At 44.4% G+C, this 19,361-nt stretch overlaps 1 protein-coding gene across 5 annotated transcripts in view; it reads right to left on the minus strand.

Annotated features, from left to right (window-relative positions):
• Positions 1-19,361, minus strand: part of LOC122791042 (myomegalin-like) — a 3,200,315-nt gene that overhangs the window by 2,445,672 nt on the left and 735,282 nt on the right. For all 5 annotated transcript variants that reach the window (XM_044058817.1, XM_044058818.1, XM_044058820.1 and 2 more), the window contains exon 13: positions 7,870-8,088. In XM_044058817.1, coding sequence (XP_043914752.1) covers positions 7,870-8,088 — 219 coding nt within the window. The remainder of the gene's footprint in view (positions 1-7,869; positions 8,089-19,361) is intronic.

The raw sequence follows: 19,361 nt of genomic DNA on the forward strand, positions 1-19,361 counted from the left end.
AATGGAGCATCTAGTAATTTTGCTTTGACATGGTCTGGCAAGATTAGTTCCTTTAGCCAAGCATGCCTTCTCAGTACAGACCCAGTGACAGCAGCTCGGCAAGATGCTTCTAAGGCATTAAAACCACACTGCAAAGTATGTTTTCTAACTTGGTTTGCAGAATGCATTAACTCTTGCAAATCTTTATTTTCTGTACAATCAGGAATCAACAAAATGTTTTATTTAATTAGTTCCATAATATGCTGCTGGTACTTTAACATGTGAAACTGGCAATTTAAAGCCCTTATAGCAAGAGTCGCAGAGGTATATACCTTCTTACCCATCTGTCTAAAGCTCTAGAATCCCTGTCTGAAAAGGTAGTGTTTTTGGCTGTAGTAGCCTTAATACCTTTAGGTCTCTGGACCAGCAGTGGGATTCTTAGAGAAATTTGTCTGAGTCAGGTACTCTGTAGTACCTATCAGACTTTCTAGGAGCTGGTGGTAGAGTATCAGGAGTAAGACTGGATTCCATGAAGACATCCTCTATAATATCCAGGACAGGGGGGGGGGGGTATAGCTAGAGGCCTGTGCTGAGGCAGGTCTAAAAATTCTCAGTCTTTTTGGACTGTGGGTAGTCCTGGCATTCCCAGTGGAAATGCTCTATTAAGGAATGCAAGGTTTCACCAAAAGAAAAGTCCTCTGGAGGGGAGGCAGAGGAAATGGAATCCTCTGCATCTGAATCCTCATAAGTAGATAAGGGAATGTCCTGGTAATCAGAGGGATCAGAGTCATCAGACTCATGGTCTGTAGAATCATAAGGAACAATCAATCCTTTGTCTTTTAGAGGCGGAAGGCTGGCTTCCCCTAATTAAAGTTATAAGGCCTGCAGCTATTCTAAGCATTTGTTTCCGTGGTATGGGAGCTTCAGCATGCATTTTGGTCATCTGTTTTCTAAGCGTAGTGCGAACTCTGGGCCTGAGAAACTAGGTAGTTTTAGTCAGAAACAAAGTAAACTGTTTAATACGAACATCAGAAAGTCGGAATGCACCCTCAGAAGCCGGTGCCTGCACAGCGGCTCTGGACCCATCCAAGGTAGAGACATCCGCAGGTTCCACATATGAAGCATCTCGCAGCATACCGGACTCCGAATGGGTCTCAGCAGAGGGCTGCGAATCTGTAGAAGCGGTTAACAGGGGCTGCAAAAACACCTCACTGAGTACCGGTGGACTGGCGACTAGCTTAAAGGAAGTGTCGTCAGCAGTTTTGGACCTATGCGGTCTGTCTTTATCCTTGAGTTTTTTTGGAAGATCGGTAGTCAGATGGCTTATCAAAGCCATTTCAGAATACAGAGAACGAGAGCGAAAGAATTTAGAGACAAAGATAGCCCGATGACGAATAGTTTGGGCATTAAACAAGGCACAAAACAATAAGCGAGGAACGTCGTGGTCTGGGCCTAAACAGGTGACGCAGTAAGAATGAACATCTCTGTGAGGTATTTGCTTTCCACAGGCAAGACCATTGTTAACTTTTTCTGACATCAATTAGAGCAAGAAAAAAAGATTCCCAACGGGGTACTAAGCTTTAGAAGACTTCGGGTTTGAAACTCGAACAATGAAAATTTCAGGTAGTGGCCGACCGGCACTTGTGAACTGCTTCTGCTTCGGGCTCCTGTGCAGCAAGACAAGCTGATGTAATGGCGTCGGCTGCATGTTTTATACCCCTGACAACCTGATGTCATGGAAGAGGTGACAGCATCAGACACAGAAATCCCAAGACCCTGGTATTCGGGCCAACTGAGGGCTACCTGCAGGCAGATAACCCAAACGTGATGACTGCAACAGTGAAACACGAAGAACATGTAACAAAAACTCCTATGGGGTACTTATCTGAACACAGACAAGCACAAAGTCACTATTCCAAGCGAGCAATGACCGGAGCTGGCAGTCAAACAGGTGGCAGAAAAGTTCTGATATAGGTGCATGCTGATGTCCGCTTTATACCAGACATCCGTTTATGGCAGACGTTTGAGTAATATGGGCCATCACACGTACCTTCGCAGTATAATTTAACTTTTGCAGAATGGCCGGACGTACGAGTCAACCAGAGGCAGACTCCCTCATGTTATGGACACAACAGCATATGAATAGAAGAACATGTGTACAAACACTTAAATCAAAACCTACCCTCAAGTAGGACAGCTACTTGCTAAGGACTTTGCCAGACAAAACCACTGGGTGGGGAAAAGTGTCAATGATTACTCACAGTTTGAACTTGAGTGGAGGAACAAGCGTCAGCTCTCCACTTTCATCTCTCACAGGTCATGCAACCAAGTGTTAAAACATGAAATCAAATTCTCTGATGCAAGGGCAGTACATAAGAGGGTGAAAGCCATCACAGCTATAGCAAACATGCAGTCTTATAAGTAAACTTGCCTTAACAGTAGATGTTCAAATAGATAATCACCCATATGGGAATATCCTGACAAAGAATGGACGACCAGCCAGGTTCCAAAACTTGAAGGCACCTTCCACTGTACAACTCAGAGAGAGAAATAAAAGTCAGTAGTTAAGGTGTCAAATCCTCAGAGGAAACAAGCTTAGAGACTTGTCAGCTAGGCATGTGCTAGGGAAATAGGAAAAAAAAAATATTCACATCCTGGCATAAAACGCAATTGAAAGAAAGCAGGTAGAAGAAGGGTGTTCCTATTGCAACAGTAATCTACCTTTGTGGAAGATGAGATGGGGTTTAATCACCAAGACCTTGTAACTCGATACTTTTCTTGATGAATTCAGAACAATGAGTAACCTCTGTTTTTCAAGATAAGAACTCCGCCTCATGAGCAGGTCCAAAAGGAAAAAGTTTAGACTTCTCCAGTACAAAATTAAGATCACAAGAAGGAGCCACCTATCTTCCAGGTAAGCAGTTATGTAATGTGCGACTTGAGGTACGGTAGAAGGGGGATGGGCAGACAAGTAGAGATAGCTGAGAGATGAATCTTGACAAACGAGTAAGAAAGGCCACAGGATAATATCTCACACAAATACTTTAGAAACAGAAGCACCTAAGCCTTAAAAGAATCATGGCTCTTACTTTGGCACAAACTAGAAAATCTTTTTCCAGTTAGTTAAATATGATTTTCTAGTTGCACGTTTCTTAGCGTCCTTAAATACCTGCTGCACATCCTCAGAAAATAGGTGCATAAAAATGTATTAAAATTCTACTACCCAGACAGTGAGTTGAAGAAACAAAGTTGGGTGTATCAAATAACCTCTATCCTTCTGCCCTGTGAGACTAAGTTCCTCTTGTGAAGGAGGTTGTGTTCATTGCCCTTGTCCACTTTCAAAAATAACCACTGTTGTCTTGGCCAAAGGGTAGTTACCAGTAGCATTTTTGCAGAGTCCATCCAAATCATTAAAAGAACCCTAGTTATCAGGGGGAAAGGCATACAGGAACATTGCTATCCAAGGAAATAGAAAAGTGTCTTCCAGGATTTTGAGCAAAGAATCCTGGAGCAGAATTTCTTTAACTGTCTCTTGTGAATGGTGCCAAGCTGATCTAAGGAGTTCCCTACATCTGGAACAATTTCTGGAAGACCTGGGTGCATCTTCCATTTGTGGGTCTCCTAACCAGGTCCTGCACAGTTTGTCTGCTATACTATTTTGCTCTGATGGAATACAAGTAGCCTAGTGGGTCATATTGTGCTGCTGAGTTGCTAATTCTCAGACTACTATAGTTAGTCTGCAAGGGGGTAGGAGCTGCACTGCCTTAAATCCACCAATACTATAAAACAGACTGTGTGAGATGTAACAGACTGCAGAAAGAGTATTTTGAATTTTTGGATTTTGATGTGAATGTTCAAAAAGATTTGATATAGTATCCAGGTTCCTTCTTTTCTTGCCACAAGACTCTTGAATAAAATCCTTTCCCCATTAAAATCTGAGGGAACGGGTGCTATAATAGACAGCATCTGATCTATGCTAAGAGGAAACAGGGAGGTTTGACTGGATGGGTTCAGAGGAATCCCTTGAAAAGGAGGAAGGGATGTTGACTACCAGTTGCAACTGTTCTGAATGATTCTTAAAATCAAGTGTTCGGTCTCATCTGGTGCCAGAGAGGAAAGTGGAGACCTAGACTTTGGGGAAAGTTTTACTGAATTACCACAGTTTGTTTGTTTGCGTCTTTCGGCTTTTCCTGGTTAGGGGTCACCACAGCGGAACTCTGGTCCGCTAATGATTGGCAGTTGATTTTTACGTACCGGCTTGCCAGGCCTGACGCACAACCTTCAACGAAGGCATGCCCATTCACGCACGTCTCCACGCAGAAGACACTCTAGTTGAGATTCGAACCGGACAGCGTCTTACTGTGAGGCGACAACGCTATCACAGCACCACCACCACGGGATACTGAATTACCACAGTGGAGATTGGAAAAAAAACATGATGGGACCTATAGTCAAGTCTGCTTTTTTTAGATTGGCATCGGTTTTGGAGGCCCCCCCCCCCTTCTTTTTTTGATCCTCCCTGTCATTACTTTTGAAACATTTGCTTTTTTCTTCCTTGCTGAAGCTGTTCATTATGTTTCCTATAAAACAAACCTGAATAGGAAAAAAAGTTTCTATTATATTTTGGCATGGAGTGTTTAAAAATCTGGGTACCCCCCCCCCCCATTACCTTTTTCTTTCATCAAATCTTTTAAAGACCTCAGAGAAAGGGACAAATAACACGTCTTTATCCAGGGTGACATTCAGGACCTCAGCTTTAATGTCCTCTGGTAGATTCTGCAAATGGAGCCAGGCAAATCTAATCACTGACTCAGTCGTAGTTGCTATAAAGAGGAACAGCAGTGCCATAAAACCATTTCAGGCAGTGCTTGGATAACCAAGGATACTAAGGAATGTCTTGTTCTCTAAAGGGAGGCCCAGCACTTACTTCTCCCATATTGACAAAAGCCAGCAGAAGCATGGACATGTGAGCCTAACAATTCATTATTCTCAAGGATAAGATGGAAAATATAAACTTTCTTCCAAAACCTATCAAAGACGTTTTCATCCTTATTAGAAGGAAGAGTCAACTGCTGTAAGATGTAGATGATGTTTTGACAAACAATTCAGAGCACAGTAAAATCTAGGGTTTGAAAAAAAGATCTGTGGATCTGTGGAACCTTCCCAGAGACAGGTAGCTGACTGACAGGCAAAATGCTGGCTGCAAGAAAAACATCCTTGAATGCAGGCAAAACAGTAGGAATAGTTGCAGTCTGAGAAAAAAAATCATACATTTGCTGAGATTCTGGCATTTCTCTGTTCCCATTGAAATAATTTATTCCTACAATAAACTCAGGAAAAAGACTGTTCTTCAGGTGAAGAATCCGAAGAAAATCATCCTCAGAGTCAGACTCCCCATACTATGGTGAAGGAACTTGAAAATCATTGTCTAACTTAAGAGTCCTGATCCTCAGGCTGCGAATCAGAACCAGAAAGAGAGGAAATATTTTCCTTTTTAAATGAATAAAAGGCTCAGAATGTACAGATTTGAAAGACTTTAAATAAACCTTTAGTAAAACCCAGTCAATCCCCTCCCCCCCAGGTGACAAGTGAAGAAAAATACCTAATCTTATGTTTTTCTCAGAGAGTCTCAAGAAAAAAAACATCCTGAAGAACAATCTTTCCTCTACTAATCAAAGCTTCTCAGTGTGGCTTCACTAAAGACCAACCTCTACTTCTTGGGAACCCAATTGAAAACAGTGACCTAAAATACAGTCCTTTGCCCAGGATTCAAGCTCATCAGCCTGGCCCTACAAAGAAACCAGGTTCGCTCCCTTCTCAGATGCCAACAGCAGTTCTTCTGCCTGAAAAACTGAACAGTTGCAGACAATGTACTGACCTCTTGGTTCTTAGTGGCTTCCAAGGAACAACACCAGGGGGACTGAGAGAAACTGATGAGCGGCCTGAGAAACCATTATATTACCACAGCAGAGTCGCTCATTGCCAGCTGAGATGAAGAAGAAGCTGGTGTCAAGACAAAGCCTCCAGTACAACTTCTCTTTTTGCAGACTGGGAAGGAAACAGAAGCCAGTAGGTAGGTTCATGTCTCTACTGAAAAAAACAAATGTCTGACAAGCAGGTAGTGGAGCCTAGGTAAGGCAGTCTTGCCTTCTGAATAAAAATTTAAGTTTGGAGGTAAAATGTTTTAGTAACAACCACTAAAAACACTAGCCGTAGCAATACATTTTGACAGAACAGAAACTTTTCCAAATAAAAATCGATAAAAATGGGAAGTTTTCCCCTATGGAGTACTTATCTGCCCAGCCTTAAAGACCTGCTAACCAACTGTGGATCCCCCAAAGCCTGCAAGGAAGAGCCCACTGATAAAGTTCAGAAGGTTTGGCACCTTAACCACTGACTCTGTTCTTGAGTTACTGTGGTCAGGGTGTGTGGAGGGTGCCCTAAAGCTTTGGAAGCTGGCCAATCATCCAATCCTTGGAAGAATGTGACCCCACAGTTTATGCTACTGTATCAGTGATCAAATGATGAACATGCAAGGTTAGCCAAATCTGGAGACCTTAAAGCATACCTCATGCTCCCTTATATTTCTGCTTCTCTGCCTCATACCAAATGGTTATTGATGATGACATTCAGCACAGACTTTCAAATAATGCTCCTTCTTCCAATTATGCCCCAATGTCATCTGTACTGAGAAGCAGATAACTGCACAATGACTTCAAACTTTGGCACCACCAGCTCTGTGGTGTAAACAGATAAAGCACGGACTAAGATACAGATAAGCTGTAGTCAAGTAGAAACCCAAGCACTGGAGAAGCCATGGGTGGAGTAAGTGGCTGACAAAAGCTCACCATTCTCGGAGGGAAAGACAGCTCATCCCATTGTACGAGTTGCACCAGTGGAAGCAAGTGTTGCAGCATGCCGCAGAAGTTTGTGGAGACATGCATGTCAGCCACAACGTTAAACAGCCATATGTGACTCACATGATTAAAAGGAGATCTCAGGGCATTAAAAGTACGACAGACAAATGGAATAGCCAGCAAAAAAACACTCCGGTGACTGCCATGAAGACTGTCTCCAGGGATTGGCTCTCAACCACAATAAATGATTAGACCAAATGAGTGAGAGGAAGGATAACTGGCATTTCCTGCAGTGGAAGACATCATTCAAAGGTTGAATGAAAATAAAGGCAGTGATGGGAGTGGTTCTGCTTTGGTGTCTGGTTATTACGACACTCTGGAGGGTATGGAGTGTCAATCAGCATTCAGTGCAACTTTTTCACACTGAAAGAGTGAGAAGCAATATAGCACACCACCACTGGTGAGCATTCCCCTTTACAATGTTATGGATTTCAAGTGGCATCATTCACAAAGACACTAGAAGTGAGGGTTTTGGAATTAAGGCATGCCTACATAACAGGATCCGAAGGGCTGGAACCAGTCCAGAAGTCCCTTTGAATTACTGCGAAACACCATGAATTACCTTTGCACAACGTGACATTTCGTTGCAGATGTCAAAATTTAATTGAAATCTAAAGCATAACTACAGTACCATTGTAAAAGCATGCAGCTCTGTAAATTTCCCTACAAGGCACAAACAACCTCACAAAGCCATTTTGCTCTAGTGGCCCAAAATTAGAATTACAAAATCATCTAAGTTTGAAAAGTGCAAGGCAGACCAATGCAGCATTCAAAGTCTTGCACATTACACTCTTGGACAAAGCCGTCATGTATACAAGGAATGCCAAACAAAAATTAAATAACAATTAAAACAATGTTACAAATAGCAAAAAGGTGGGGGGGAATAAAAGGAGGAAAGTAAGTAAAGTGAAAATGACTACGGGTGAAACATGCAATTTTCCTGCCAGCCCCCTAAAAAGTAAACTAAGCTCACATTAACTGCCTTGTCACTGTGGTTCTTCTGTTGTTGCACTTCATACAGCTCTTTTTCAAGCTGATCCTTGGCCTGCTGTAAATCGCTCAGCTCATGATCTTTTGTCTCTATAAATCGCTGTAGCTTGCGTATTTCCATTAGTGAGGAATTGTGTTCTGCATGTAGTTTAACTAGCTCAGTCTCCTTCTCCATCAGCAGAGATTTTTGTTCTTCAGCACCCTGTAAAATAAAAAGTGTCAGCAAAGGATGGTAAAATAACTTTTCTACTACCCGTTGATCCCACAAAATTTACTTTTACATTTTTTCTTAATTTTTTTTATTTAGGTTTGTTGACCGGGGTACTGGACTTCAACACTGATTCATTGTATCCACAACCCAAGATTTAGAGTAGAAACATGAGAAAGTAGCACAATAACCAAAGATAACAAAAAGCAGCACATGGCTATTCAGACTACAGCTCAAGCAGCTATCAAATAAAGAGAACTAGGACAGTCTCATAATACAGAGAGCAGCAATGTTTAAGCAGATGAAAAGCTCTACACACACACACACACACACACACACACACACACACACACACACACACACACACACACACACACACACACACACACACACACCCCTTCAAATGCCTTTACTATTTTTAATTAATTTAAGGAAGAGGAATTCATATCCAAATGAAAACTAGAAATGGTGATGAAGTGGATCTTGACTGTGGAATAGTTAGAACCCGTATAAAACATATCAGCTAAAAACTGCAGAACTGCAGGAAAGTACACTTGCATTAGGAACTTACCATAAATGCAGATGTTTGAGTATTATTATGTTGTAGTAGTAATTCTTTAGTTTCTTGCCTGCAGGAGCCTGATGGCTGGCCACAACACCAGAGCTTTCATGTTTACACTCCAGGCCCGGTAGACTCCCTCCCCTACTGACATTAAGGCATATGTAGAATAAAGGGACACTGGGCAGCACCACTTTCAGGTCTTTGTTGCAGTTAGTTTCAGGAACAGTTCCTGGTAGACAGAGCATGACTCACCCAAGGATGGCCCACCCCAGACAGAAAACAACTAGAAGGACCCCTCAAAGCCTTCACCTGCAAGGACAGCTTACTTCTTGGAGGGGAGACACCTGATTTTACAGGATGGGAGAGGAAAGTGTAATCTGGGTATTTACCCTAATCCAAATACAAAGAAACAAAAAGGTGATGGAAAGAAATGGTATTGAAACAGTGTACATACTTCAGCATTTATATTTATAAATTCCTACAAAACTGTATGTACTGTGTAACTCACTGCTACAATACTTACTCCTGGATCGACATCCAAGGCTTTTGGGAAAGATGGCTGTCCTGCAGATAGAGCAAAGGTCATATGACCCTGCAGTATGGCAATGGCAAAACTCGTCCTAGCTATGGAGATGCCGCATTAACTGCAATTCTTACCAAATGCATGGACATACGGCCCATGCAGCTGCTTTCAGATTGTCCTGTGTTACACTTCTAAGGAAGGTTGTGATGGTAAGCAATGCCCTTGTACAATAAGCTCTCACTCGGTTAGAAATGTTTTCCCTAACTAGTTGTAACAAAAGGCAAAACAGTGGTGGGTCAATCAGTTTTGAGATGGTTTGTTTACTGACTGCCTTTCTCCTCTCGTCCTTTGAGAAAAGCTATAAAGAGTTGCTCATGATTTTTGAACTGCTTTGACCCATCCAAGCAGATTCTCAAATGCCAGCACACATCTAGGGAATGCAAAATCCTTTTCCCTTGTTCTGTTGTGAGATGAAAACAAAAGTAAATGAATGACTAGATTAAATAATTTGTGGTACACGAGTGCTTGCAAATCTGAAACTGTGGTCAAAGCTACCAAAAATTCCAAGACTAAAAAAAACGTAATAGGAATAGAAGCAACTATCTGAAAACAAGGGATAAGCTAGCATTTCCAACACAAAATTAAGGTCCCAAGGCAAAGCAATATCTTTTTTTTTTTCGGGAGCCACAGAAGCAAAGATGTTTTAAACCTGTTTAACTGATAACTGGGAGAAAACTGGGGATTCTAGTGACAGGCAAGTAGATATAGCTAAAGCTTGTGCCTTTGTACAGGATGACAACAGCCCTGTGTTTAATAGGACTGACAAGCAGGTGAGGACCAGGGACACCAGCGCTGGCATTGTGTCCTGCCCTCTGCCTTTGCACTAACAGAACAACATTTTCCACTTTGCTACAAAAGTTTTGTCTGTGTTTGATTCGCTGGCCTACGTTAACATGTTAAGCACATCCTCAGAAAAAAAATATGCCTTGAAGGGATGAATGCTAATCATCTGCACTGTCAGCTTTAGATTCCACAGGTTTGGATGACTGAGCAAACCCCTGCTCTAGGTTCAGAGTTCCACAAGCTGGTGCAGCAGTATTTTTTTTCTAAACTTTGCAAGGCTCTGCAGAAGGGAGAAACAATGTTGTCTGGGCCAAAATGGTGCTGTCAAGATAAATTTCTGGCCTCTTCCCCCGATAAAACCTTAGAGATTAACAAAATGGGAGGGCAAGCATACAGATACAGACCAGCCTCAGACCTTTCATTTTTTTTTTCTATTTCAAAACTATCTCAATCTAGAAATTTGTCTAGAACAAGACAAACCATTCAAACACATGAAAATAACTAAACAAACATAAAAACTTACTAGCCATTAAAATAAATATCTATCATATCCTTGGGGTGTATCCTTCACTATTAGACAATAATAAATATGCCCAATTAACTATCATTGTATCTTCTAAAATGTCACTTGGTACACTCAACTTTTAGCTAGTGATATACAAACCTAAAATTTTCACCATCTTAGTTGCACACAATGTACCCAGAAGCGCACACACACACACACACGCACACGTACACACGCACACACACACGCACGCACACACAGTAGCGCACACACACACACACACACACAGTAGCGCACACACACACACAGTAGCGCACACACACACACAGTAGCGCACACACACACACACAGTAGCGCACACACACACACACACAGTAGCGCACACACACACACACAGTAGCGCACACACACACAGTAGCGCACACACACACAGTAGCGCACACACACACACACAGTAGCACACACACAGTAGCGCACACACACACACACAGTAGCGCACACACACACACACAGTAGCGCACACACAGTAGCGCACACACACACACACACACACACACACACACACACAGTAGCGCACACACACACACAGTAGCGAACACACACACAGTAGCGCACAAACACACAGTAGCACACACAGTAGCGCACGCACACACACACACACACACACACAGTAGCGCGCGCACACACACACACACACAGTAGCGCGCACACACACACACAGTAGCGTGCACACACACAGTAGCGCGCACACACACAGTAGCGCGCACACACACAGTAGCGCACACACACAGTAGCGCACAAACACACAGTAGCGCACACACACACACACACACACACACACACAGACCATTTATACTTTACCAATAGTTCACACCCATTTCTAAAGCAATCCCTCCCTTGTACCTTTCTCCTCCTAGTATTGTAACTTTGTACTCCATCTGTCAAGTTTACCCCCATCCCACTTCCTCTCCTTTTCTGCTCTTGCCTACTCTAATAATGCTTCTAGCTCAATAACTGTTCAACTTTCATTTCTCTTCCACTTTTGTGGGGTTTTTTATGCCAGTAAACATATAATGCAGGAGATCTTCATATGTCTATTCTTCATTTTGTACTCCTGGTTCAATGGCTCTTTTAGAAGAAGAAAAACAGACTCTCAGATGCATTTCCTCTCCAGAAACCTACTCTAAACAGAATGGCTGAATCTTCTTTATTCTAAGTGAATCCCTACAACCTCACAATATATGCCTTCAATCTCCTGAATGATCTACCTTGCATCTCCAGTAGATCTCATCATTGGAAATATTTTATCTGGTCTTTGAGGTGAGTAGAAATACTTATGAAGGCACTTCCATGCAAAAGTACGGAACTTTACCTTCCCTGATAAACTACAAATTGCATTCAACTGACTTGTCTTCTATAGACTGCTGTAACCGAATGTACCAGTTTACATCTTTGTTACTACCACATTTTTTTTTTAACTGCACAACCTTGTGTGCTTCTGATACCATGTTCCCACCTACCTTCTATGTCTCTCTAACGTAATCCAGTTTACAAGGATTGGCCACTCCTGTTTTGGGATCTATTAAATCAATGTTTTCCCTTAGATCTGCTACTTCTCTCCTCTCCTGCACTTTTACTAGCTTATTAGTTTAGCACTTTACCAGACTTCTTGTAGCAATTATTGTAGCACACAAAAGTGCTAAACCAGCACTAAACGTTCTACAAGGAAACAGCTCCAGTACTTATTATTAATGCCCACCCCTCCAGGCATGTCTAAATGTCAGTTCCCTGCGCTTTTTCTCCTATTAACCTGGTGAAGTTGGGCATCCTGAGGCAATGTAGCAATGGCCTCATGTACACTGACAACCCTCTCCTCTTGCCTCCCAACACTCAGACTTGGGAGAAATGCACATATATCCAAAGTGGAAGCCATGCACTCTCTAGCCAAAACTGGAATAGCTGGTCAAGAGGAGAAGGTCAGCACTTACACCACACGGAACACATAGCCCTCCATAACACACACCAGCACTGCCTTCACATAAATACACAAATCACACACACCTTCACTGAAGCTCTCAAAAATCTACCCAAACAGCAGAGGTCTCCAAGGCAGAAAAGCAGTCTACCACCACAACACAACATTAATCACGAGACACTTTACTCTCGTAAGCAGTGTGCCACTCAACCAAAGCCCCTAAGGCAAAACAGCATGCCCAACATGCTAGTCATAGGTGACTCGATAGTGAGGCACACTGATATCCCACTCACTAGGCTGAGTAAGGAGAAATTAACAGTCAACTGCCTGTCAGGTGCCAGGATCCACCACATAATGCACAAACGCAGGTCCCTCAACAACGGGTACAAATGACTCTGTCACTGTACATGTGGGTGTGAATGACCTGAGACGTACCTCCCCAGACTACATGAAGAGACATGGAGGAGCTTTTGGATTATGTAGTCAAGGCCGGTATGACCCTAGCCCTGAACAACATATTACCATCACCCAGAATGATACCACAGACCGTTGCTCTACACCAATAGTCAACTCCTCCCTGGTTTGATCCAACCACAAACTAATCACCTTGGAAATCCACATCCACCTCCCCCGCAAAGGTAATCACTATGAAAAACTTCTCCAAATCTAACTTTGGGCTCCTAAAAACAGAGGTGGCTAACTTCACGGTACCCATGCAAATGGACAATAGTTGCATGACCGCCAAATCTTACATCAATGCACTGTATGAACACATACAAAAATGCACGGATCTCGCCTTACCCAATAGAACCAATATGCTCTCCTCCAAAAAAAAGGAAGCCAATCTGGTGGTCCCCTGCCATAAACAAACTCTACAACAGGAGGAAGAAACTGATGCAGAATAAGGTGATGCCCAAGCCTGGAAAAACTCCCTTATCAGCCTCAACAAAGTTGAGATCCCTCATCAAATCCTCTAAAGCTAGCTATTAAACTAGGATTGCAGCAGATAGTAAAGACAATCACAAGGCCTTCCATAGTTATGTGAAGAATCTCCATGGCAATACCCAGATTTGCTCTGAGCTACCTCACAATGGTACCTCCTACACTGAGCCAACAGATACTGCCAATATACTGGCCGACAGATTCAGTGTCAACTCTACCCCCCTCCCCCCAAAAGGACCAATCACAACACCAGTAGATTACCAGGCACCCAGTATTACTGTTGCACAAGTTAAAACAGCACTGTCCAAGGCCAAGAATACAGCTTCTATGGGACCTGACAATATCCCTGGCTGTGTTTTACATTAACTACAGAGTGAACTGGCACCTCACCTGTGTGCTCTGCTCAATCACAGCCTCACCTCAGGCTTTGTCCCTACAGAATGGCGCACTGCTACAGTCATCCCTCTCCACAAAAGAGTGATTACAGACCCTGGAAACTATCGCTCGATTAGCCTGACGAGTCTGATATGCAAAGCTATGGAACGCATCATCATGGACCTAATAAACAAGGATATAGGGAATCTCCAAACTCTGGATCCCACACAGTTTGATTTTGTGAAGGGTAGATCATGCCTGCTCAACCTGGTCCACTTCTCTGAGTCAGTCACCAGAGCTGTGGATTAAGGCAAGGTGGTTCATACAGCCTACCTTGATCTGAGCAAGGCCTTTGATACCATTCCCCAAATCAGGAATTATAGAAAAACTCACTAAGCTAGGCATCAACCCATATACCACTAAGTGGCTTGCAAACTGACTCACAGATAGAACTCACAGTGTGAAAGTAGCCGACTTCAAGTCAGACTGTAGACCAGTCACGAGTGGAGTTCCCAGAGGATTCGGTCCTGGGTCCTCTCCTGTTTGGTATCTACTTCTCTGAAGTCCAGGCCAACACGAAGGGACTCTGGCTGACAAAGTTTGCAGATGATTGCAAGTTGGGAGCTATTATCAACTCCCCAAGTGATGTTGACATCCTACAGAAAGGCCTCACTGAGACCAACAACTGGTGTCAGAACCATGGCCTCAATGCCAAAAAAATAAGTTGTCATCCCCTTTGGAAAAAACCCGGTTCCCATGAATTACCACATTGATGGTAGTCCACTGAACACAGAAGGTGTTATAAGAGATCTGGAAACACAGGTTGACAGCAACCTGACTTTTGACCATCACATTGCCACTGTGGTCAGAAAGTCCTTCTCTGTAGCACATCTCATTACTACAGGTTTTGAATCCAGGAAGAAAGAGGTCATTATCTCCCTCTACTCTTCCCTCGTTAGGCCAATCATCTAGTACAATGCCCCATTTGGCATGTACCTCATTAGACACCTGCAACAACTGGAGAGGCCACAAAAGTACCTCACAAAAAGGATCCTAGGCCTTAAACACTTGTCCTATATGGACAGACAAACTCCAACTATTTAGTCTCATATCACCTACTTAGAGGCGATCTCGGCTTGACTTACAAAGCCATGTCTGACCCAGCTCTGTTAGAAATGCAACATCTAAAGAAATCCCAATCAGTCTGCCCCACATGCTCCAGAGACCTCTACCTCATTACCACAATCAACAGAACATGCTGGAGGGATAGGTTCGTAACCCAGAGACTGCCCACGCCATGGAATAGACTTCTCATACATGTCAAAAAAGAGCACCTCTCTGGCCCTCTAAGAGGAATCTTGATGAGTGGATGGGAAACAGAAAATTCATTCTGGGGATCAGTCCAGTGGCTCTACTCGACAGAGGCACTGGGAACTAAGGTCAGGTTGCACAATGCTAGGGTAATCCTATGTTCTAGGCTTATAAAGGCTCTAGGGCCATTAGCCTAGTACACACCTATGAATCTAAACTTGTCCACTGCATGGACCAGTGTTTGATAGTGAACTTTTAGTTATGTACTCACCATAACTTCAGATGTTTGGGATCCATCTCGCCTACATTCTGACTGATGGGTTCGGAGCCGATCCCTCGGCTCCGACTCGGCACGCTTATGCCAAAGAGCGAAGTCTCTTATTGGCTGAGCTTACTATATCCCAGGATGCACCACTACCAGTCCCCCAGATCTAGTTTGTCCGCACACATGCACGCTCTGATTATATAACATCGTCAGATGAAACAAGATAAAAACAGTAGAACTCAAACCGTTCAATCTCTTCTGATCTCCAAGGCAGGGGGGAAGGAGGGTGGGTATTAGGAATGTAGGCGAGATGGATCCCAAACATCTGAAGTTATGGTGAGTACATAACTAAAAGATGTTATGTGATCCTATCTCGCCTACATTCTGACTGATGGGACAGCGTCCCTAGCACCTGAATCCTGGGTGGCTCACTGGAAAACACTCCTGAGTACCGTGGAACCAAATGATGCTCGCCCTTTAGATGCCACATCCAATTTATAGTGGGAAATGAAAGTGTGCGGATTGGACCAAGTAGCCGCAGCACAAATCTCCGATATAGCGAGCTTGGAATGAAAAGCTATAGAAGTCGCCATAGCTCTGGTAGAGTGAGCTTTGATAGATGTTGTAAGTTGCTTATTCGAAGGAGAATAAGCCTGAGTTATGCAATCTCTAATCCATTTGGAGATAGTAGCTTTTGTGATGGTTTTACCCAATTTATTGTCTGAGAAGGACACAAACAACTGGTCTGACTTACGAAATTGCTGAGTCTTGTCTAAATAGAAGCGCAATTGCCTGTGAACATCCAATTTATGGAGAGTGTATTCTGCTTCATTGGAGAATTTTGGGAAGAAAACTGGTAGCTCTAGAGACTGTTGGAGACAGAGATTAGAACAGACCTTTGGGACAAAGGATGGATTAGGCCTAAGTGATACTCTATCCTTGTGGAAAATCAAGTACGGTGGTTTAATAGACAGGGCTTGAAGCTCTGAAACTCTTCTTGCAGAAGTAATTGCAACTAAGAAGGCAGTTTTCCAAGACAGATATTTTAACTCACATGTAGCAGCCGGTTCGAAAGGGGAAGATGTTAATGCACGAAGCACCAAATCAAGATCCCACGGAGGCGCAGGATGAAAAACTGGGGGTCTTAACAGGCCCACACCTTTAATGAAAGTTTTGCATATTCTGCTGCTCATCAATGGAGGATCCATGGATTTGTGGAATTTAGAGATAGCCGCCAGTTGGACTTTAATAGTAGAGACAGAAGATCCTTGATTAAACAGGGATGTTAAGAATTTCAAAACTTCCGGGATTGGAGCAGTGATAGGGTCTAAGCCCCTGATTTGAGCCCAGATAGCAAACCTCTTCCACTTACTGAGGTACAATTTCTTAGTGGTGGGTTTGTGGGCTGAAGATAAAATGTGAATAACTTCCGGTTCTAATGCGTGACTTCTGACTAAATTCGGAAGTGGAGGAGCCAAGCTGTCAACTTCAAGGAGTGTAGGGACTGATGCTGTTGTCCCGACTGATGAATTAGCAGATCCGGAGTTAGATCTAAAGTCCAAGGATCGTCCACCACATGTTTCTTCAGGTAGGGAAACCATACCTGATGAGGCCAGTATGGAGCAATCAGTATCATTGTGGACCCCAATTGAGAAGCTTTTTGAATGACTTTGGAGAGAAGTGGAATCGGAGGAAAGGCATAAAGTAGCCCTGTTGGCCAAGGTTGTGCTAGAGCATCCATAGCTGCTTCCCCTTGATGTGGAGTCAAGGAGAAGAACCTTTGCACCGTGTTTAGTGGTGTTGCAAATAGGTGCAGCACGGCCCCCATCTCCTGAAAACCTGAGCTGCTACTGTTTGTTTAGGGACCACTCGTGAGGAGAGAGAATTGTTCTGCTCAATCTGTCTGCCAATATATTTGATTTCCCGAATGTGGGTCGCTACCAAGAACGGCTGGTAGCTACAGCCCATTCCCAGACCCTCATGGCCTCTCTGCAAAGGGGTAAGATCTGGTCCCTCCTTGTTTGTTTAGATACCAGACCACCGACATGTTGTCTGTGTGGATGGCGATTATGCCCTGAGGGAGAAACTTGTGTAAGGCCTGTAGGGACAGAAGTACAGCCCTCATCTCCAATACATTGATGTGGACAAGAGTTTCGCCTGGAAGCCAGGAGCCCTGAACTAACCTGCCCAGACAACGCCCCCCACCCTGTCTGGGAGGCATCTGTCGTCAGGGTGACCACTGGAGAGGGAATAACAAAGGGCTTCCTTGATTTAGATTGGATGTCTGAAGCCACCAGCGAAGGTCCCGTTTGCATGTTTCTGTAATCATAATGGGATGATTGAGGGGAAGGTCCTGAAAGGACCATTGAGTTGACAATAGCCACTGAAGAATCCTCATGTGCAATCTTGCCAGAGGAACTAGAAGAACCGTGGCAGACATCGAACCTAAAACTTGTAGGACCATCCTGGCTGGGGCTTTGGATCTTGAAATCAGGGCTTGAACTTGGCCTTGTAAAGTTTGGATCCTTTCGGAACGTGATTTACGGAACCACATCTTCCCCCCTCCTTTAGCCTTGGGATAAGGCCGAAAGGGAGTGGAATAACGGGCACCTACGGCAGATAAAGTTTTTTCCCTCTTGCTCACAGCGGGTAAGGGTGTCTTTAACCTTAGGTCCAAACAAAAAGGACCCATCGAAGGGAGCGTCGGCGAAGGAAGACTTGAAGGCCTCCACAAACTGACACAAACGGAGCCAGGCTTGTCTCCGTAGAGCCACGCCTGTGCCTGCCGCTCTACCCGCCCCTTCGGCCGCATATGAAATGAGCCTCATGGACGAGTTAGAAATTGACGTAAGGATAGCCAACAGAGCTAACCGACTGGGCTAGCTGCTCAGGTAGGTTACCCGAGAGGGAATCTGACAGCTCCTTGACCAGATCCCTCTGAAGTCTGGTAAAATGTGCCAAATAATTCAGGGACCTTAAAGTAAAGGCCGCTGAAGTCAGGGTGCGCTTCCGCATCGTCCATGCTCCTAGACTCCTTATTAGGAGGATGGACGGACGTTGAAGCCTCTGCCACGTCCTGTTGTGTAGCAGATGCCACCACCATGGCATCTACAGCCACGCCTTTAGTCAGGAACTCCTTCTCGGGTGGGGCAGACAAAAATTTGTTAGGACGAGAAGGGACTGGTTCCACGGTATCTGGATGTTCCCACGCCCTCCGACAAACTAAATCCAGGAGCTCGAAGGGCGGAGACACCCAGGAGGCGGAGGGCTGAGCCCCAAAGGCCTTGAGGAGCACTGACTCATCAGCAGAGGGGGGTTTGGATATCCAGCCTCGTTGTTTGAGGATCTCTAAGATGTCTGCAAATGAGACATCATCCGAGGACGACTTCGGGGACCCCTCCGCATCATCAAGATCAGTGTCAGATGTAATAGACTCGGGGGAGTCCACGTGCTTCCTCTTGCACGATCTCTTCCTTGGGGGTTCCTCTGAAGACAACTCCGAAGAACCCTCAGGAGGAGGGAACCCCAATGGGGGTAACCTCAGGCCCAGGGCTCCGCTGCCTACGGACAGGGAACTGCCAAAGACCCAGTCTCCACGCCCAGGAAGGTGCTGGTAAAGCCGGGAGATGGCAAGAAGACTTGGCCAAGGCACTCCTCATAGCTCTGAAAGCCGGACCCCAGAATCCTGGGAGTGTCCGGTCCCGAGCCATGATAGCAGACGGAAGTCCCGCAGCGAAGCACCGAGAGGAGGCTCGGAACCGATAGCATAGGTCCCAAACATCACCCCAGGTCCAGCCGAAGAAGTCCGTGTACCAAACTCGGACCCGAAGGCGGGTTGGAGTAAGGGTCGGAGCCGACCCTAAGATCTCCACCGGCTCCAACAGCACCTGCTCCACGGAGCCGGCGGTCGGAGGAGGAATAGCAATGACATGGGCATGGGCCATCGGCTCCGAAGCCAACTGGGTC

The sequence above is a fragment of the Protopterus annectens genome, chromosome 16.part0, assembly GCF_019279795.1.
Source record: "Protopterus annectens isolate FY-2018-M chromosome 16.part0, PAN1.0, whole genome shotgun sequence".
NCBI classification, from domain to species: Eukaryota; Metazoa; Chordata; order Ceratodontiformes; family Protopteridae; genus Protopterus; species Protopterus annectens.